General features: G+C 41.4%; 1 protein-coding gene across 2 annotated transcripts in view; it reads left to right on the top strand.

Annotated features, from left to right (window-relative positions):
- LOC135557333 (zinc finger protein 664-like) overlaps window positions 1-22,927 on the top strand; it is a 42,682-nt gene that overhangs the window by 6,705 nt on the left and 13,050 nt on the right. Inside the window, exon 2 of one of the 2 annotated variants that reach the window (XM_064990514.1) lies at window positions 4,420-7,908. In XM_064990514.1, the coding sequence (XP_064846586.1) occupies window positions 4,420-5,813 (1,394 nt within the window). In that variant the 3' untranslated portion in view covers window positions 5,814-7,908. Of the gene's footprint in view, window positions 1-4,419; window positions 22,127-22,927 lie in introns of those variants that run through there. The other variant, XM_064990515.1, reaches the window with a different exon arrangement.

The following is a 22,927-nucleotide window of genomic DNA, read 5'->3' as shown; positions in this document are numbered from 1 at the left end:
CGTTGTTTAGAATCAATCCTCAAGGTGTTTTTCACATATCTCTTCATTGATATATCATTCGTGGAAGCCTGCTTTCTTCTCTGAATTCCATGGAAAAATACTTGCAGCTGAGGTTTGCGCACCAATTTCTACGCAGGACACCGGGCGGACACCTGGTAAATGTGGTCTCTTATGGTCAATCTTCCAATGATATGCCTACAAATACGTCACAATGCTGCAGACACCTTGGGGAAACGGCAGAAATTGTGGGCTCATTCCTGTCGCATTCACAGCCATATAAGGAGACATTGGAAAACAGAGCTTCAAAACTTTTGCTCATTTCCTGTTTGAAGTTTCATCTTGGTTTTGCCTGTAGCATCAGTTCTGTGGCACTCACAGATAATATCTTTGCAGTTTTGGAAACGTCAGAGTGTTTTCTTTCCAAAGCTGTCAATTATATGCATAGTCGAGCATGTTATTGTGACAAAATATTGCGCTTAAAATGGGCACGTTTTTTTTATCCAATAATGAAATAGCGCCCCCATAGCTTCAAGAGGTTAAATAAGCATGCCCCATTCAAGAAATTTAGAACCAGGAACAGATATAGCCCTTGGTTCACCCCAGACCTGACTGCCCTTAACCAACAAAAAAACATCCTATGGCGTTCTGCATTGGCATCAAACAGCCCCCGTGATATGCAGCTATTCAGGGAAGCTAGAAACCAATATACACAGGCAGTTAGAAAAGCCAAGGCTAGCTTTTTCAAGCAGAAATTTGCTTCCTGCAACACTAACTCAAAAAAGTTCTGGGTCACTGTAAAGTCCATGGAGAATAAGAACACCTCCTCCCAGCTGCCCATTGCACTGAAGATAGGAAACACTGTCACCACTGATAAATCCACTATAATTGAGAACTTCAATAAGCATTTTTCTACGGCTGGACATGCTTTGCACCTGGCAACCCCTACCCCGGTCAACAGTACTGCACCCCCCACAGCAACTCGCCCAAGCCTTCCCCATTTCTCCTTCTCCCAAATCCAGTCAGCTGATGTTCTGAAAGAGCTGCAAAATCTGGACCCCGACAAATCATCCGGGATAGACAATCTGGACCCTTTCTTTCTAAAAATGATCTGCCGAAATTGTTGCCACCCCTATTACTAGCCTGTTCAACCTCTCTTTCGTGTCGTCTGAGATTCCCAAAGATTGGAAAGCAGCTGCGGTCATCCCCTCTCTTCAAAGGGGGGGACACTCTTGACCCAAACTGCTACAGAGCTACATCTATCCTACCCTGCCTTTCTAAGGACTTTGAAAGCCAAGTCAACAAACAGATTACCGACCATTTCGAATATCACCATACCCTCTCTGCTATGCAATCTGGTTTCAGAGCTGGTCATGGGTGCACCTCAGCCACGCTCAAGGTCCTAAACGATATCTTAACCGCCATCGATAAGAAACATTACTGTGCAGGCATATTCATTGATCTGGCCCAGGCTTTCGACTCGGTCAATCACCACATCCTCATCGGCAGACTCGACAGCCTTGGTTTCTCAAATGATTGCCTCGCCTGGTTCACCAACTCCTTCTCTGATAGAGTTCAGTGTGTCAAATCGGAGGGTCTGTTGTCTGGACCTCTGGCAGTCTCTATGGGGGTTCCACAGAGTTCAATTCTTGGACCGACTCCCTTCTCTGTAAACATCAATGATGTCGCTCTTGCTGTTGGTGAGTCTCTGATCCACCTCTACGCAGACGACACCATTCTGTATACTTCTGGCCCTTCTTTGGACACTGTGTTAACAACCCTCCAGGCAAGCTTCAATGCCATACAACTCTCCTTCCGTGGCCTCCAATTGCTCTTAAGTACAAGTAAAACTAAATGCATGATCTTCAACCGATCGCTGCCTGCACCTGCCCGCCTGTCCAACATCACTACTCTGGACGGCTCTGACTTAGAATACGTGGACAACTACAAATACCTAGGTGTCTGGTTAGACTGCAAACTCTCCTTCCAGACCCACATCAAACATCTCCTATCCAAAGTTAAATCTATAATTGGCTTCCTATTTCACAACAAAGCATCCTTCACTCATGCTGCCAAACATACCCTTATAAAACTGACCATCCTACCAATCCTCGACTTTGGCGACGTCATTTACAAAATAGCCTCCAATACCTACTCAACAAATTGGATGCAGTCTATCACAGTGCAATCCATTTAGTCACCAAAGCCCCATATACTACCCACCATTGTGACCTGTACGCTCTCGTTGGCTGGCCCTTGCTTCATACTCGTCGCCAAACCCACTGGCTCCATGTCACCTACAAGACCCTGCTAGGTAAAGTCCCCCCTTATCTCAGCTCGCTGGTCACCATAGCATCACCCACCTGTAGCACACGCTCCAGCAGGTATATCTCTCTGGTCACCCCCAAAACCAATTCTTTCTTTGGCCGCCTCTCCTTCCAGTTCTCTGCTTCCAATGACTGGAACGAACAACAAAAATCTCTGAAACTGGAAACGCTTATCTCCCTCACTAGCTTTAAGCACCAGCTGTCAGAGCAGCTCACATATCGCTGCACCTGTACATAGCCCATCTATAATTTAGCCCAAGCAACTACCTCTTTCCCTACTGTATTTAATTAATTTATTTATTTTGCTCCTTTGCATCCCATTATTTTTATTTCTACCTTGCACGTTCTTCCACTGCAAATCTACCATTCCAGTGTTTTACTTGCTATAGTGTATTTACTTTGCCACCATGGCCTTTTTCTGCCTTTACCTCCCTTATCTCACCTCATTTGCTCACATCGTATGTAGACTTGTTTCTACTGTATTATTACTCCATGTGTAACTCTGTGTTGTTGTATATGTCGAACTGCTTTGCTTTATCTTGGCCAGGTCACAATTGTAAATGAGAACTGGTTCTCAACTTGCCTAACTGGTTAAATAATGGTGAAATAAAATAAATAAATAAAAAATAACCAGTCAGCTGTATGTTGATAATGTTGTTGTTTAGCCACGACTCCGTGAATCATAAGATATTACAGTTTTGAATGTTCCTTTGGTAGTTTAGTCTTCCGCGTAGGTCATCAATTTTACTTTCCAAAGATTGCACGTTTGCTAGCAGAATGGAAGGAAGTGGGGGTTTATTCGATCGCCTACAAATTCTCAGAACGCAGCCTGCCCTTTGGCCACTGTTTCTCCGCATTCTCCTCACGCAATTAACGGGGATCTGGGCCTGTCCCCGGGAAAGCAGTATATCGTTCACGTCGGGCTCGTCGGACTTATTAAAGGAATAAAATGATTCTGCCAGTCCGTGGTGAGTAATCGCAGTTTTAATGTCCTGAAGTTATCTTCGGTCATAAGAGACGGTAGCGACAACATTATGTACAAAATAAGTTTAAAAAATAAGTTCCAAACAACGCAAAGAAACTTATCAAAAAAACACAATTGGTTGGGAATACGTAAAATGTCAGCCTTGCTCTCCGTCTTAAAGATAGTTATACCATGCTCCACGTTGGATCCAACCTCCCTAAACAAATTGATGTTTATAATGTTTGTTGTCTACTTGATTTCCAGTAAGGTCTCGTTAGTCTGTTAGGACACAGAGATTCTTAGCTCATAATGTGTAGAGAACTGTTCCTTGATGTATATGCTATTGTACCACACACAGAGCTAATTTCCTTTATTCAGGACATTTAGAATGACAACACATTACAGAGTAGCCTAGTGGGATTATTCACAAAATTATCTGGTGATCAGGTTATGAAATGTCATGACAAAGACATTTTAGTTTCCATGTTTCACCAAAAATATTACATGATTTATAGTCCTAGGTCTATGTTATTGTTAGGTGAAGTTATGGGTCAATTTGGCATACACAACGTGTACAAACACTCATTGTCAGGCTAATGGAAAAGCTATCCAAAGAGCATTTTACTTGTTGAAATATAAAGCAGTTGATTTGCGGCAATAACACACATTATATTAAGCAGGAGATTCAAACGAGCCTTACAATTATAATCCAAAGTTGTAATATTCGGAACCCATAGTGGAAAAACTAAAACCTTTGTACAAAACTAGCGGTTTCTACATTAGCAGGGAGGGGTTTCTACAACCAAATTGCCTGCGCATTGTCCTCCTGACACAATTTTTGCAAACACAGAAAGGGGCCCATATTGGAGACCAATAGTTGTCTGGCACACTGCTTAGGATTTCACAACTTTATTATAACTGAACAGTCATCAATGTTACTATTAATGTGAAAACAAGACAAAATATGACTTGTTGCTAACTTGACTGTCTTAATTGTCAACAAAATTTAAGACGTCAATTATTGTACAACTTCATGGGTACGCTCTGGGCATCACCTTTCACCTCAAATAAACAATGGATTTCTGCTGTTGTGGGCCTTTAACCATCTGTCTGACTTTGTTGTTCACTCAGGAGAGAGACAGGACTATCGTGGATCATCTGGGGAGCCTCAACAACCTCATGATGCTGACGGGGCAGAGAAGAGTCTCTCCAGATCAGAACACCTCAAGAAACACCAGCAGAGACCCACAGGAAAGAAATCTCACTGCTGCTCTGACTGTGGGAAATGTTGCAAATATTCATCAGACCTTAAAATACACCAGCGAGTACACACAGGAGAGAAATCTCACCACTGTTCAGATTGTGGGAAAAGCTTTTCAACATCACAGATTTTGAAGCTGCACCAGAGAACACACACAGGAGAGAAACCTCATAGCTGTGATCAATGTGGGAAGAGTTTTACTCAGTCAGGCTCCCTGAAATCACACCGGAAACTACACACAGGAGAGAAACCTTATAGCTGTATTCAATGTGGGAAGAGTTTTACTACATCTAGCAATCTGACTATACACCAGAGAACACACACAGGAGAGAGATCATTTAGTTGTAATCAATGTGGGAAGAGTTTTGTTCAGTCTAGCGATTTGACAGTACACCAGAGAACACACACAGGAGAGAAACCTTTTAGCTGTGATCAATGCGGTAAGAGTTTTATTACATCTAGCTATCTGAATATACACCAGCGGACACACACAGGAGAGAAATCTTATAGCTGTGATCAATGCGGTAAGAGTTTTATTACATCTAGCCAGCTGACTACACACCAGCGAGTACACACAGGAGAGAAATTTCACCACTGTTCAGGTTGTGGGAAAAGCTTTTCTACATCACAGACTTTGAAGCTGCACCAGAAAACACACACAGGAGAGAAATCGTACAGCTGTGATCAATGTGGGAAAAGTTTTATTACATCTAGCAATCTGACTATACACCAGCGAACACACACAGGAGAGAAACCTTATAGCTGTAATCAATGTGGGAAAAGTTTTAATACATCTAGCCATCTGACTACACACCAGCGAGTACACACAGGAGAGAAGCTTCACCACTGCTCAAATTGTGGGAAAAGCTTTTCAACATCACAGTCTTTGAAGCTACACCAGAGAACACACACAGGAGAGAAATCTCATAGTTGTGATCAATGTGGAAAGAGTTTTACTCAGTCAGTCTCCCTGAAATCACACCAGAAACTACACACCGGCGAGAACCCTTATAGCTGTATTCAATGTGGGAAGAGTTTTACTACATCTAGCAATCTGACTATATGCCAGAGAACACATACAGGAGAGAGATCCTTTAGTTGTACTCAATGTGGGAAGAGTTTTGTTCAGTCTTGCGATCTGACAGTACACCAGAGAACACACACAGGAGAGAAATATTTTAGCTGTGATCAGTGTGACAAGAGATACTCTGATAAAAGATCTCTGATCAAACATCAGAAAATACATGAAGGAGTTGTTTCGTGATATCAATTAAATAATTTCACAATGTAGAATGTTTTTAACATTGTGGTAGGAGTATTTTAAGGAATCTCACAATGTAGAACCCTAAATGTTTGCCCCATTCAATTGATTTCAGCATGATTTGGATATTAGCCTCTGGAAAAATCCAGGGTCTGAATTGAATGAGTACTATTTATGTGATTTAACAAAAAGTGACTAACACAAAAAGAGCTGTGTTTCAATTACGGTACCATGTTGGTGACCCACTTGAATCAAAATGCAACACTTCAAAATGTAACTAGCTGTTTACCACGTTGGTGACCCACTGGAATCAAAATGCACACTTCAAAATGTAGCTATCTGTTTTCTACAAATTGTCCTCTAACCAGTGATGTACACATTATTCCCAGATTATGTGTGGTTTTTGAGCTGTTCGTTTTTACATCTCCCTCCTCTCGCACAATTGATTTCAACATGATATCGATGAGTGATGACAAATAAGTGTTGTGTTCCTTTGTTTTGCGACCCCTAAATTTAAATGCATCACTCCAAAATGTAGCTGACTGTCTTGTTTTATGATTCCATGCATCACCATTAAGTGAATTGCTGCCAGGAGGTGTACAATTGGTTTTGATATTTCATATTTACAATTCATGTAACATTTAGTAATCATAAATATTTATGCAACGAACTGACAATTTTCGGGTACAATTATATTGGCATTGTTGCCCTGCTTTTATAATATCAGGGTTAATTCCGAGTGAACCCTTAAAAGAGAGAGAAGCCCCGCAGTGAGGTGGAAAGTTACTTCGGATATTGCAGGAGTTTCCTCTTGATATCAGACATGTCCGTGGTCAGGACAACTTGGTTGCTGATTGTCTCAAGGGTGGGCAGTCAAAAACATTTGTGTTTTGCGTTTAGCCAGTGCGTTACCATGGAACCCAATTGATTTTGACTGCACGTTTTTCTGTATTGGAGATTAGTTTTGTTTGGGCTCGTTTCAAGGAGACCAGAGTTCTAGAAGCAAACCATTACATTGTAGAAAAATATATTTCGAATTGCATGTTTTTTTTAAATATATATTTTTATTGTTGTCAGCGAGGTGTTACAGGCTTTGGTTTTTCCATTTATGTTTTGAGGTTGGACTTTTAATGCTTATAGCTCTTAGGGCGCACTGATTGGTGTCACCTCGTTAGTCAGTATGTGTTACTCCTTGCTGGCTTGTCCATCTCGTTAGTGGGAAGGTGTTTCGCCTGAGCTGGTCCAAGTTCTATTTAAGAGGGTCTGGTCCAGTGCTCCAGTTGTCTTGATAGATGTGGAGCGGCAACACCTTTAGTTGCGCTAAGTTTTTGGTTTGCTTCCTGTCTTTAAGTTTGGTGTGGGTTTTTCTTTTGTTTGACTCTTCTTCGGCAGATTTAGTGGGTGTCTTTTAGGTCCCGGTTTTTGTTACTCGTCAACATTCAGAGCCCCTCCTAAAAAACAAGCCTATATTTTGGATTGGATATTGCATCCAAATCATATTTTAATCAATGCTCATTAGTCTGTTTGTTTCTGTTTTTTTTTATCTTATGTTTGTGTATTAAATATTTGTTTATTTTCATATTTTTTTCCTATGAAGCCTTTGTTGCATCCATATCTGAAATGTGTGGTAAACACCACCCCTGGCTCTACCAGGGGCTTGAGGTGGTCTCCCACAGCTCTGCTTATGTTCTGTGGCCTTGCAGTTCCATTTCTTGACTGCCCCTGTAACACAGAAAGAAACACATTTAGTCATATTATATTAAACACTCAAAGTAATGCATATGGAGCATCTTTAGCCTCAGTTACACTTGGCACCTAAATGTGACTTCTGTCATCTGATCACGCAGAGCTGCATTAGGTTCAGATCTACCAGGATGGGCCTTTGACATTGTCTGGACACGGTTAAGCCACTGAATATGCATAAGGGGTGTGAATGAGTGGGGAAAAGTACCTTTGACACAAATGACCTTCATAATAACAAAGAACAAATGTGTGTGCCTGAGGGGAAATTAACTTTCATTCAGCTAAAAGGGTTGAGAAATTACACCAATATCAGTGGTCAATTTGCACTAATGTAAATAAACATAGATGGAACATATTACCTTTTGCTTTTATGATGAACCACTAAGGCAACATAAATATTTACCATCTAAACCATGTGTGACCTCTCTGGCTGTAGAAGTGTTCTTCCTAACCAGTCCCTCAACAGTTTTCTGACTGAGCTCCACCCTCACTGGGTCTTCAGGGGAGAGGAAGGCTGAAGAGGGATGACTGGATCAGTCAGTCAATAAAGTGTAGAGCTGCTGTCTGACAAAATCACTATTTTAGTAGTTCATTAAAGTTAATTAGGCTTCATGACTGCTGAATACCAACTATCAATCACTTAGATCATGTATTTTCAGGTAGAGATACATCCTTGGGACATCCCTAGCCCATTGAAGTTGACATTTAAAATGGTTAAGGTAGGGTTTAGGGTAGGGATGTCCCAAGGATCCCGGATAGGATTGACCATTGTGCATTATTCTGTCTCTTTTACATAGCAGGTGATGGGTTCTGACTTCTGAACTTGAAAATATGAAATATCCTTATTATGTGAATTTGAATGGAACAATAATGTATGTTGGTGCTAATATGATGTACAATATTCCATGATGTTTCTATATGATAACAATAGTGTAATATATTTAATATGCAATATACTATTTTTTTAACAATTTCACAAATTCATTTTAATTAACTTAGTCATTATGACACACCCCTCACTACGGTCACTGGTTACATTAATTGCACTGTCTACATAACCTGGTTCAAGTATTCATGACATTACCCTGAGGAAGGCACAGTGATGCCGAAACGGTGGTAAATACCCATTCAATTGCTGGGAGTTTATATATGGAGTGTGCGACTTTCTTTATTTTGATAGTTTATTCACCGTTAGTCAGCACCTCCACACAAACTATTTTTCTGGGTGTGCACCAGCTCATGTTTTTAAAACCTAGGTAACAACACATCTGCCACGCTGATCCTCAACTCAGGGGTGCGTGCTCAGCCCCCTCCTGTACTCCCTGTTCACTCATGACTGCACGGCCAGGCACAACTCCAACACCATCATTAAGTTTTCCGATGCCATAACAGTGATAAGCTGTCTTGTCGTTGTTAGTGATCAGGCCTATAGGGAGGAGGTCAGAGACCTGTCCGTGTGGTGCCAGGAAAACAACCACTCCCTCAAAGTGATCAAGACAAAGGAGATGATTGTGGACTACAGGAAAAGGAAGACCGAGCACACCCCCATTCTCATCACCGGGTAGAGAGCGTCAAGTTCCTTGGTGTCCACTTTATTAACAAACTATCATGGTCCAAGCACACCAAGAAAAGTTGTGAAGAGGGCATGACAAAACCTATTCCCCCTCAGGAGACTGAAAAGATTTGGCATGGGTCCTCAGATCCTCAAAAGGTTCTACAGCTGCATCATCGAGAGCATCATGTATGGTTGCATCCGGGCCTGGTTTGGAAACTGCTCTACCTCCGACCGCAAGGCATTACAGAGGGGAGTGCGTACAGCCCAGTACATTACTTGGGCCAAGCTTCCTGCCATCCAGGACCTCTATACCAGACGGTGTCAGAGGAAGGCTCCGCCCCACTCTCTGTTATCATCTATGCATAGTCACTTTAATAACTCTACCTACATGTACATATTACCTCAATTACCTTGACTAACCAGTGCCCCCGCACATTGACTCTGTACCGGTAACCCCTGTATATAGTCTAGCTATTGTTATTTAACTTCTACTCTTTAATTACTTGTCCTTTTATTTCTTATTCATACTTTTTTAAACTGCATTGTTGGTTAGGGGCTTGTAAAATAAGCATTTCACTGTAAGATAAAATTCCATTTGATTTGATTTGATAGACTCATAGTACAGAATGAATGACTGACTGCCCAGTTCAACATCGGTTCACCGTCTCACCTCATACAGTATTGGAGCAGCAGCATCTGACTGCCCGGTTCAACATCAGTTCACCATCTCAACTCATACTGTATTAGAGCAGGAGCAGCTGACTGCCCGGTTCAACGTCAGTTCACCATCTCACCTCATACAGTATTGGAGCAGCAGCATCTGACTGCCCGGTTCAACATCAGTTCACCGTCTCACCTCATACTGTATTAGAGCAGGAGCAGCTGACTGCCCGGTTCAACGTCAGTTCACCATCTCACCTCATACTGTATTAGAGCAGGAGCAGCTGACTGCCCGGTTCAACGTCAGTTCACCATCTCACCTCATACAGTATTGGAGCAGCAGCAGCTGACTGCCCAAATCAACATCAGTTCACCGTCTCACCTAATACTGTATTGGAGCAGAAGCAGCTGACCGCCCGGTTCAACGTCAGTTCACCGTCTCACCTCACACTGCGTTGGAGCAGCAGCAGCTGACTGCCCGGGGCAACATCCGTTCACCGTCTCACCTCATACTGTATTGGAGAAGAAGCAGCTGACCACCCGGCTCAACATCAGTTCACCGTCTCACCCCATACTGTATTGGAGCAGCAGCAGCTGACTGCCCAATTCAACATCAGTTCAATGTCTCACCTCATACTGTATTGGAGCAGCAGCAGCTGACTTCATCGTTGATGCTAATCAGCATGTTTGAATCTGAGAGTAAATAGAGCCGACTACACTCTAAAAATGAAGGGTTCAACTGGAGTTGTTCTCAGATCCCCTAAGAACCGTAGGGTTCTTGGTCAATGAAAAACAGCCCCAAAAGGTTTTTCAAATAACTTGTTAGAAGGTGGGTTCATCGAGGAACCTCCGTTGTTCTTCCGGGAATTTCGCAATTTCAGCTGAAAACGATGGTGACTAGTTTGGATGCGACAACAGTTAAAAAGGTAAGTTGGGTTGATGTTTGGCTCTGAATATGTATCAAAATAAATTATATAATATAACATAATAATGAATAACGAAGACAATGATGGTTTTCTGTGAATAGCTTCCATAACGTTACTATAGCTAATTAGCGTAAATATTAGAAACGGTTTGACCGTCGGCGTTGTATGAGCTACAGTACAGTACCGTTAGCTAACTAGCTAATGTTATGTCCTAACTAGGCAGATCTAGGTTTGGGTTGTTTCCTGAACTATATTCTTTCCCATATATTGTATATCGTTTCCATAAAGCCAACATGACTTTACACTCATTAACGTAAGTTTCCAATCTAGAGCAGTTCTCACTTTTGTGATAATGAACTAGCTAACGTTAGCTTCGTGAACTAACTGACTAACTAATTAAGGACGGTGACCTGTCCAGACGAGATGTTACAATGAACTGAATCGTCAAAGGAGGTCTTCCTCTTTATATAGCCTGCTACAGCATGCAATACTATTAACTCACAAGGGGGCATAACGTTACATGTACAATACTATTGCGTCAATCTAATCTGGTATCAGGATAGAATGTAATTCAGAGTCATCAATTTTCCTTTAAGTATTTATTAAACTCAAGCAATAAATGGTAAATGCGGACTTCGTATATACGGGCTCTCTGTCACACCTCGCAGGGCAAACAGAGAACTGGCCAACACCCTAACGGTATCTTCTTTAATACTCTGACAGAAGTAGTTCCTGCTTCCGAGCCGGCCTGTCAGAGTAGAGGTCAAGTGTGGTTTAAACTTACTCAACCTATCGTTGATTGTTGGCGCACGAGCTGGTCCCAGCCCCTAGGCACTCCAGGTGATAGATGTAACTGTTGCTGTGTAGAATATCTATGCGCTCAAACCCTAGATACCGTTATCACACATCTGGTTCCTGTCATTGCTAAGTTTGAGTTCTAAAAGACAGTCTGTTTGCTACACTACGTTCTGTATGTGTCCCCACAACTCATTGCACAGTTCCTGTTATGTTATTCTGTATTTTTCCATCATGAGAAAGTCCATGGCCCTGAAACTGTTGACACCCTAGATTAGTTGCAATTCACACTATGCTACACAATGTCACAAGTCAGCTATGTTGCACAACACATACACCCACACAAGCCAACAGCAAATAATATTCAATCATATATGATATGGTAACGGGCTAGAGTGCATAACACAGAACCTCACAATCCCCCTTTTTACACCCCCGGGGGGTGTAACCACACCATCCGATATACTAGGTTGCTGATGAACCCAGGAACTTTAAACCTTTATTTTGTGAATACATGAAGTGATGCACGTCCCTTTGTTGATTATCATTCATATAAACGGGAGTTTTTGATTCCCCCTTTTGACACCCGCAAGGGTGCCATAAATATAAAAACCCAATGATTTTCAGGTGTCAAACTCAGAATACAAAGTTTAAAAGAAAGACACATTTATTGTATAAAGAATTTAAAAAAAACTATTTTCCAGCCTATGACTAAATCTTATACATCCAATCACACCTCTATTTTTTATTAGAATATTAAAAAGCTCATCTATTTTTATTAGAAATATTTATTGTTATGCATTTACATTGGCTGCTGTAGGCCTACATCAGAATCATAACTCTTCTTATCAGGATTTTCGTTACCATCTTCATCAGAAACATTCCAGCATCAAAACAAGATACAACCTAGAATCTCTAAACATCAAAATGGTCTCATCAAACAGGCTTCTCTATGTGAAGGATACGGATTCACTCATCTACTAGATCTGAGGCTTGTATTCATCATTCCATTGGTCAGAGCTTGGAATCGGTCCATATCTCACCATCTGTTGTGTCATTGATTTCTCCAGAGTCTTGGAAATAAGAACCTTTCACACCGGAATCATCTGCACAAAACTAACACAGTCACACAGGTGAAGGTAGCCCACAATACAGTGATCATGACATTTTTCCATTTTCCAAACATACTGTCAATCCAATTAGTCAGAGAAGTATCCACCCCAGAGTTTTCTGCCAGCCCGTGAGCTAGTGTGGTTAAACCAGCCAGGGCCTTGGTCACTGATCCATCCGGAGCCGTGTTATCGGGGATGAAATTACAACATTCTGCTCAGAACCTCATACACCCCCCCACCCTTTTCAGCCTGTGACATATCCAATACTATTCTATTCTGTCATCCCATCAACCTAGTTGCAGCAGTTATCACCATAAATGCTTGGTTCCAATCCAGAACTCATCAGGTAACCCCCTTGGAACTCCAATGCTATCAATGTAAACTCTATTGTCAAAAGATCCTGGCAGAGCACTCCTTCTCACTATTCTACCTGACTCTGGGTAAGAGTAAAGACTCTTTCCTATGGCAAGTTCTATGTTCTTACTTCCCCTACGTCCCATCCGTGTGTGGTGTAGCGAGCCATACAATAATAATATCCTCCTGTAACTGTGAAAGGGGGAAGTCTGGATGTTATCGGCACCTGGAGACTGATATCACAGATCAATGCAACTGTCATTGTTCAGCTCCCTGCCCTCTTGAACAGCTTTACCATACAGGCCATTCCCCTAGGTGAACAATTCCATCAAATGGAAAGGGAATGGTTATGAACTGAGGTTTTGCTGAGGCGCAGGCCTAACATTCTTCTTTCGCTACTGATCTAGCTTTATACTGAATCCATTCTAAACATAGGTTAGAATCCCAATAACCAGTTTCCACCTCAATCACTTCCTTAAAACTTGTTATGGCTAGGGATTCCGCATACAAAATGTGTGCAAATGATATTTTCAGATCTTCTCAGAAATAAGTCCATGGAATGGATATAGACAAAAAGATAGTCCTTGAATTATCAGAGGTAGAGAGGCGAGGCAGGGGTGAGGACATCATCCTGCTATTTTGACAGTCCCTGAAGGACAATACAGAAGAGGTATTCCTTCCCTTTCTCTAATGTATTTTGTAATAAAATTAGCAAGTGTAGTAAGATCATTGCTTTACTTTACAAGGACTGGAGACCACAGCAGCGATCCTGCTCTTGCCCTACCTCTTCAATGAGGACCTGCGTGGCCTTTATGTCCGTGACAAGGTCTGCCTATGCACCAATCATCCGTTTCTTCATAAACATAGGTGTGCATGCTTATGTAAAACTACAGCTGAATATTTGTTACAGTGCCTTGCGAAAGTATTCGGCCCCCTTGAACTTTGCGACCTTTTGCCACATTTCAGGCTTCAAACATAAAGATATAAAACTGTATTTTTTGTGAAGAATCAACAACAAGTGGGACACAATCATGAAGTGGAACGACATTTATTGGATATTTTTTATGTTATATTTGTTTGTTTACGGGACAATGACCGGATCGTCAACAGTTTTCTAAACTCCCAGAGACCAGAGCAAAATCAAGCTTCCCAGGAACTGTAGACCTTCCGCTGCTTTCTAAAATATCACAGTTATTATCCAAATTTCAATCATCTGATTAAGCATATTTCAATATGTTACTATCCAAACGTCAGATTATGTAACGTCTTTCTTCTGTGGACGAAGGATCGGACCAAAGCGCAGCGTGGTTAGAGTTCAACATGTTTAATAAGACCATAAACGTGAACACTACAAAATAATAATAACAAAGAACACTAAGGTCAGGGTGTGACAGATTAAGACTCATTTCCCCAGTCACACAACTCTCATATCACAGTCACACAATGCTATTCTCAAACATATCTAATCAATTAGTTGGTTTTCAACAATATTTTAACCTGCAGGAATATTTTCACATTTCTATCTCATGGTTAGTTCCTAGGATAATGCAACTCATACATTTACATCTTTCAATACTTCTAAAATGGGGTACAGGTTTAAAACAATCACATTTTTCAAATAATTACAGGTGCACCTTACTAGTTTATACTGTATCATAAATAGTCTTAACTAGTAAACACAGATTCTAGTTTTCATCCAGTTCACACAGATAGCTGACTGGGCCCAGTTTACACCTCCACACAGGAATACACACTCAGAGCCTACTGACTGGGCCCTGTTTACACCTCCAAGGTGCCCCCCTCACACAGGAACACACACGCTTTTCTAAAAAAAACGACACTTTCCGTGTATCGCGCACCTCTTTTTTAAACTAGGTTTGAGTTGTGGTATCCACTCCCGAAGTGTGGCCAAGTTAAAGGGATCCCTCATGCACCATTTACCCAGGTTATCAGGAGCCAGGTCATTTACCCAGGTCGTCAGTCTCCAAGTCAAGATTCACATCCCCATATGTGGTTGTTAATTTCTTTAATATCAAATGAGACAAACTTATCACACAAGTCAGAGCTTTACTTAAACTAAATCCTTATTCACTTAAGGGAGCAGGGCAATACAACGTACACAAAGTTAATCAATTGAGTGCTCTACAATAAATGATGGATGGTCGACGAATCACCCCCAGATGATTCGTTGAGAGCACTGAGACAAAAGTACAAAGGTCTTTTATAGCCAAGATACACCCCTTTCAATGAATTACCAACGTTTCGACAGCCAAGCTGTCTTCATCAGGGTATAATCACAAACACTGCGGGATGACTTGTTTATATAGTGTCAAAAGAACATGCTTTTTTGGCTAATCAACACCCTAAAATTTCCACTTTCTATACTTTGCCGAAATTACACAAGAATGTTACACAAACTCCAGGGCGGCCTATTGTAGCGGGCATTGATGCAGTAACGGCCCCTCTATCTACTTTTGTTTACTTTTTTATTAGACCACTCGCAGAACAGCTCCCCTCCTTTGTAAAGGACACCAGCAGTAAGATCTCTATCATTGAATCTCTTGATCCTCTCCCTGAGAATACCTTGTTAGTTACTTTTGATGTTGAGTCATTATACACTAATATTCCACACGAGGGCGGTATTGAAGCTATGGAACATTTTCTTCTGCAACGTGACCCTAATGAACTACCTTCCAGTGCATGCATTGTAACATTGGCTGAAATAGTACTCAAGCATTACTATTTCATGTTTCTAAATGATTTCTTTATTCAGACGAAAGGTACTGCTATGGGATCCCCCATGGCTCCTAACTATGCTAATTTGTATGTGGGTTACATGGAGAAACAGTCTATTTTCAATCCTCTCAAAAATGCTTTCTTGCCTCACATCATTATTTGGAAATGGTATATTGATGATATTTTTGTTCTATGGAGGGGTGATGCAAAACAGCTCCAGGCGTTCCATGCTTTTCTTAACTCCTGTTCTGAGCGTCTGAGATTTACTATGCAATCTGATACATGTCAAATCAGTTTTCTTGATCTTCTGATCTTGTCTGAAGATAATGTTCTATACACTGATCTTTACAGGAAGCCTACTGATCGTAACAGTTTGTTGAGGGCCGATAGTCGTCTCCCACTTCCCTTGAAAAAATAGTTTGCCCTACAGCCAATTCTGTCGAATCAAAAGAATATGCAAAAAACAATCAGATTTCGACAGAAATATGGCTGAGACGCAAAGAAAGTTCAAGGAGAGGGGCTACAAGAATGATCAGATTAATATTGCCATTGAGAAAATTCAAGACAAAACGAGACATGACCTTTTCAATGTCAGTCTTGCAAAAAGACGCATTCTTGCGTTCTAACTACCCGCTACTCAAAGTGCTCTGAACAAATTAAGGGAATTGTTCACAAACATTGGCACATCCTAAAATCCGATGATAGTCTCGGTAATGTGTTTTCGGACCTTCCCTTGGTCGTATTCTCGCGGGGCAGAAACCTCAGAGACCAATTGGTAAACTCTGATTTACCAACCCAAGATATTCCTGAACAACGTCTATTTGCGCCCATACTGGATGGAAATTACAAATGTAATGGCTGTGCTCAATGTAATGGCACTTATAAATGTCGATCCTTCAAACAAACACAAACAGGGAAATCGATCCCAATCAAAGGTGTTATTACCTGCTCCACTAAGGCAGTTATTTACCTTATAACTTGTCCTTGTGGTAAAAATGATGTAGGTAAAACAAAGCGCGAATTAAAAGTACGTATCTCAGAGCATCATAGCACCATCAGGTGTAAAAAATTTACTTATCCAGTTGGGCCCACTGCTTGGAGGCAGGCCACTCAATTTCGTCTCTGCGTTACATTGGCATCGAACATGTCACCCTCCCTAGGAGAAGGGGTGACCTTGATAATTTATTGTCAAGGTCTTTAATTTAAAGACCCTTGCGCCCTTCGGTCTCAACGTAGACTTTGACCTGAAGCCATTCTTGTGATTATTGTGACTTTGCCGTTGTAATTGTTTGTAAGCTTGTGTAGTCAAATTAATCTATGATTGTATGTTATCCATTTGTTTGTATGCTGTTTTTTGTATGACATTTTAATATTTGATTATTAACCAATGATATTAGGCCACTCTTGGCCATGATTACAGACACCTGTGTCTTTTGACACTATATAAACAAGTCGTCCCGCAGTGTTTGTGATTATACACTGATGAAGACAGCTTGGCTGTGTTTGAAGGATCGACATTTACACCAGCCTAATCTCGGGAGTTGATAGGCACAAACAGTCATAAACAGTCATAAACAGCTCAATGCTTGAAGCACAGCGAAGATCTGCTGGAAAACCCACGAAAGTGCTGTTTGAATGAATGCTTATGAGCCTGCTGCTGCCAACCACCGCTCAGTCAGGCTGCTCTATCAAATATCAAATCATTAGACTTAATTATTACATAATAACACACAAAAATACGAGCCTTAGGTCATTAATATGGTCAAATCCAGAAACGATCATTTCGAAAACAAAACATTTGTCATGCGGGACTAGGTGGGTGAGGAAGGAATCAGGCGCAGAGTTGCACTGGGAAAAGGTGCACTTTAATGCGGCACAAAAAATAGCAAGCCCAAAACACAAGGTGTGGACAATAATGTGGACCACCCAAACCACAGGGTGCCACATCCAGAAACAAGAACACCTCTACCTAACGCACACACGTAACATGAATACAATCCCGCAAAAAACAAGGGCGGGTACACGTACTTTAAATAATGAAGCCCATTAAGCCATACAACAGGACACAGGTAAAACTAATAAGACAAAACAAACAGACAACGAAGAAGGATGACTTCTGGATGATAGTGGGGTGAACAGGCAGTGGCTCAGGTAATAACAAAGAACAAATATGTGTGTGCCTGGGGGGAACTTGCACTAATGTAAATAAACATAGATGGAACATATTCCCTTTTGCTTACGTGATGAACCGCTAAGGGGGCATACATATTTACCATCTAAACCATGTGTGACCTCTCACCTCTCTGGCTGTAGAAGTGTTCTTTCTAACCAGTCCCTCAACAGCTCTGTGACTGAGCTCCACCCTCACTGGGTCTTCAGAAGAGAGGAAGGCTGAGGAGGGATGGATCAGTCAGTCAACAAAGTGTAGAGTTGCTGTCTGACAAAATCACAACTTTAATAGTTCATTAAAGTAAATAAGGCTTTATGACTGCTGAATACCAACTATCCATCACTTAGATCATGTATTTTCAGGTAGAGATACATCCTTGGGACATCCCGAGCCCATTGAAGTTGACATTTAAAATGGTTAAGGTAGGGGTTAAGGTTAGGGGTTAGCTCCAGTGGGGCAAAAAAGTATTTAGTCAGCCACCAATTGTGCAAGTTCTCCCACACTTCAACTATGACAGACAAAATGAGGGGGAAAAAATCCAGAAAATCACATTGTAGGTTTTTTAATGAATTTATTTGAAAATTAAGGTAGAAAATAAGTATTTGGTCAATAACAAAAGTTTATCTCAATACTTTGTTATATACCCTTTGTTGGCAATGACAGAAGTCAAATGTTTTCTGTAAGTCTTCACAAGTTTTTCCACACACTGTTGCTTGTATTTTGGCCCATTCCTCCATGCAGATCTCCTCGAGAGCAGTGATGTTTTGGGGCTGTTGCTGGGCAACACAGACTTTCAACTCCCTCCAAAGATTTTCTATGGGGTTGAGATCTGGAGACTGGCTAGGCCACTCCAGGACCTTGAAATGCTTCTTACAAAGCCACTCCTTTGTTGCCCGGGTGGTGTGTTTGGGATCATTGTCATGCTGAAAGACCCAGCCACGTTTCATCTTCAATGCCCTTGCTGATGGAAGAAGGTTTTCACTCAAAATCTCACGATACATGGCCCCATTCATTCTTTCCTTTACACGGATCAGTCGTCCTGTCCCTTTGCAGAAAAACAGCCCCAAAGCATGATGCTTCCATCCCCATGCTTCACAGTACGTATGTTGTTCTTTGGATGCAACTCAGCATTCTTTGTCCTCCAAACACGACGAGTTGAGTTTTTACCATAAAGTTATATTTTGGTTTGATCTGACCATATGACATTCTCCCAATCTTCTTCTGGATCATCAAAATGCTCTCTAGCAAACTTCAGATGGGCCTGGACATGTACTGGCTTAAGCAGGGGGACACGTCTGGCACTGCAGGATTTGAGTCCCTGGCGCCAGAGTGTGTTAATGATGGTAGGCTTTGTTACTTTGCTCCCAGCTCTCTGCAGGTCATTCACTAGGTCCCCCCGTGTGGTTCTGGGATTTTTACTCACTGTTCTTGTGATCATTTTGACCCCACGGGGTGAGATCTTGCATGGAGCCCAAGATCGAGGGAGATTATCAGTGGTCTTGTATGTCTTCCATTTCCTAATAATTGCTCCCACAGTTGATTTCTTCAAACCAAGCTGCTTACCTATTGCAGATTCAGTCTTCCCAGCCTGGTGCAGGTCTACAATTTTGTTTCTGGTGTTCTTTGACAGCTATTTGGTCTTGGCCATAGTGGAGTTTGGAGTGTGACTGTTTGAGATTGTGGACAGGTGTCTTTTATACTGATAACAAGTTCAAACAGGTGCCATTAATACAGGTAACGAGTGGAGGACAGAGGAGCCTCTTAAAGAAGAAGTTACAGGTCTGTGAGAGCCAGAAATCTTGCTTGTTTGTAGGTAATCAAATACTTATTTTCCACCATAATTTGCAAATAAATTCATAAAAAATCCTACAATGTGATTTTCTGGATTTTTTTTTCATTTTGTCTTTCATAGTTGAAGTGTACCTATGATGAAAATTGCAGGCCTCTCTCATCCTTTTAAGTGGGAGAACTTGCACAATTGGTGGCTGACTAAATACGTTTTTGCCCCACTGTATATGCAGTTATCTTAGCCAGCCAGCTAACATTAGCTATATAGCCAACTAGCTATGGTCAGCGAGCTGGAGCCCAACTACCGGAGACCAGTTAGAACCCGATTAACAAAACCAAACTAAAACATGACTGCAGATCAAAAGAGCAGACACAGATTGATGGCAGGGAAAATCCCCCAAATCCAAAATAGGTTCCAGATGTCAGTCAGCTAGTGCGCTAGCAGTAAGCCAATGTTGTAAAAGTTACAAAACTCCCATAGTCTACTTCACAGAGAATTTGCTGAAAAGTAGTGATGGGGGAACAAAGATTCTTGAAGCATTGACGCTTTCCAGGCAATTGTGTCAAAAATAGGTTCATTACTCAAGGCTTTGAGAAACATAGAATTTATAACAGCCACATAGATGACATCCCACACCGTAGCAGCATAGCCTTTGTCATTATTATAGACGACAGTCCCACACCATAGCAGCATAGCCTTTATATCATTATTATAGATGACAACCCACACCGTAGCACGTAGCAGCATAGCCTTTATGTCATTATTATAGATGACAACCCACACCGTAGCACGTAGCAGCATAGCTTTCATGTCATCATTATAGATGAAAACCCACACCGTAGCAGCATAGCCTTTATATCATTATTATAGATGACAACCCACACCGTAGCACCTGCGCAGCATAGCCTTTATGTCATTATTATAGATGACGTCCCACACCGTAGCACCTGCGCAGCATAGCCTTTATGTCATTATTATAGATGACGTCCCACACCGTAGCACCTGCGCAGCATAGCCTTTATGTCATTTTTATAGAATGACGTCCCACACCGTAGCACGTGCGCAGCATCGCCTTTATGTCATCTACTAAACCACTTTCCATGTTCGAGAGCATCAAATCCATGCTGCATTGTGGGTAAATGGTCACTGGCTGACTGATTTATAAATAATAATGCATAGTTATTTATGATGTAAGATGATTTGTAGATCAGTCAGTTGTCAGTCGCCTGCAGTGTCGAACAAGTCCAATACCAAACCAATCTGGTGGTTGTTCGATGAAATTAAGCTTCGGACGTCATTGATCACGTGCTGCTGATAAAGTGATACAGGCATCAGCACACAGCTTTGAAATATACTGCTTTGCGATTTCGACGCATACCTCGTTGCTCCGGTATCAAAAGTAACATCCCTACTGGCAAGAAGGCACCGGAGCCTACCATTCTAATGCGTTCCCACGAGATATCACAACCACGCAGTATATGAAAGCATGAGGTGTGGCTAACTTTTGCAAGTTTGAGCTAGCATACAAACTCCGTAGCTCAGAGTAGATCCTCCATATTACGTTGAGAAATAGTGCATTAGTAGTTTAGCAGATATCTGGAAATAAGTGAATAAATATGAAATCATGCAAAAACATAACTGTTTGTGCTTACAGGTAACCATTTCGTTATTACAACTCAGTTACTAAGTCTTTAACCACACTGTATTGTTACTCTGGTGAGAAAAAAACTCATGCTTCCTACACTTTAACTTGTCTGAAGATAAAATAAACATGCTACTCAACTGCGTTACCCACTCCACTCAGCAGATGACCATGTGCGACTTTAAGGCAATGATGCTAGTGTGACGTATATTCTAGTGGACGGAACGCTTCTTTCAACAGCAGCAACACTTCGTCAGCCACCTCGGTAGCTTGCTAGACAAAATAGCCGAACCAATAAAGCTCTTTAGACACGTTCGTGTATATTGGCCACTGTGTTTTAAACCCAATTCTGTCGTCTAGTTAGTTATCCGATTTCATTTCATATTTACGGTGTTGCTGCTGTTAGTCAACCGGCGTGCTGGTTAAGTTAGTATTAGCCTAGCTAGCTAACATTCCTTACCATGAGCTCACTAAGGTTCTCTCCTCCTGCTACAGAAGAGGAGGTCTGCTGGACGGAGAAAGGTCTTTGGTTGAACGTTGTTGTGAAAGAAGAGGAGGAAGAAGAGGATGTCGCAGTAAAACAAGTAGAGGGTGAGGCTGTTACAGTGAAAGAAGAAGAGAAAGATGTTTCAGTGAAAGAAGAGGACGCGTTCAGAGTGAAAAAGGAGGAGGAGGAAGAGAAAGAGAAGGATGGGGAGATGACTGTCACATGCAAAAAGGAGGAAACTAGATTTCTGGTCCCTGTTTCTCAAACGCATCTTAAGGCATCCAATGGTTCTAATGATGAACTTAGCCGTAAGATGGCTTTGAGAAACCGGGCCCTGATTAACACTAGTAAGTACTGTCTTAATTAAATACAGAGGCACAAACACTGCAGTTGTTTAACTGATGTGTGGTTGGTTGATTGATGTGTGGGTTTTTAAAGGGGAAACCTAGTTTTTAAACAGCAACAAAATGGCTGCCCAGAGTCTTGGTTTGGTAAACAGCTGAAGGATGGGGGCTGGAGAAATGTAACATAACAGTTATAAGGTGTTGGCTTGACAGTCGCTGGACCTAGGTTTCAGTTCAGCTCAGGGCTACCCCCTGAATTCACTACATGGTGAATACAAGGACTGGCCATCCATGATGTCATAATGATAATTTAACCAGGATTCTAGGCCATATAGTATATTCTAGAATTCAGCCTTGATGTCACAATGATAGTTTAACCAGGTTTCTAGGCCATATAGTATATTTTAGAATTCAGCCATGATGTCATAATGATAATTTAACCAGGTTTCTAGGATATATAGTATATTGTATAATTCATCCATGATGTCATAATGATAGTTTAACCAGGTTTCTAGGATATATAGTATGTTGTAGAATTCATCCATGATGTCATAATGATAGTTTAACCAGGTTTCTAGGATATATATATATATATATACTGCTCAAAAAAATAAAGGGAACACTTAAACAACACAATGTAGCTCCAAGTCAATCACACTTCTGTGAAATCAAACTGTCCACTTGGGAAGTAAGTGGAGCATGCCCAGGAGCATGCCCAGGCGTTGTAGGGAGGTCATACAGGCACGTGGAGGCCACACACTACTGAGCCTCATTTTGACTTGTTTTAAGGACATTACATCAATG

The sequence above is a fragment of the Oncorhynchus masou genome, chromosome 16, assembly GCF_036934945.1.
Source record: "Oncorhynchus masou masou isolate Uvic2021 chromosome 16, UVic_Omas_1.1, whole genome shotgun sequence".
NCBI classification, from domain to species: domain Eukaryota; kingdom Metazoa; phylum Chordata; class Actinopteri; order Salmoniformes; family Salmonidae; genus Oncorhynchus; species Oncorhynchus masou.
The sequence above is the reverse complement of the archived record's forward strand: the minus strand, read 5'-3'. Positions and strand labels throughout refer to the sequence as shown.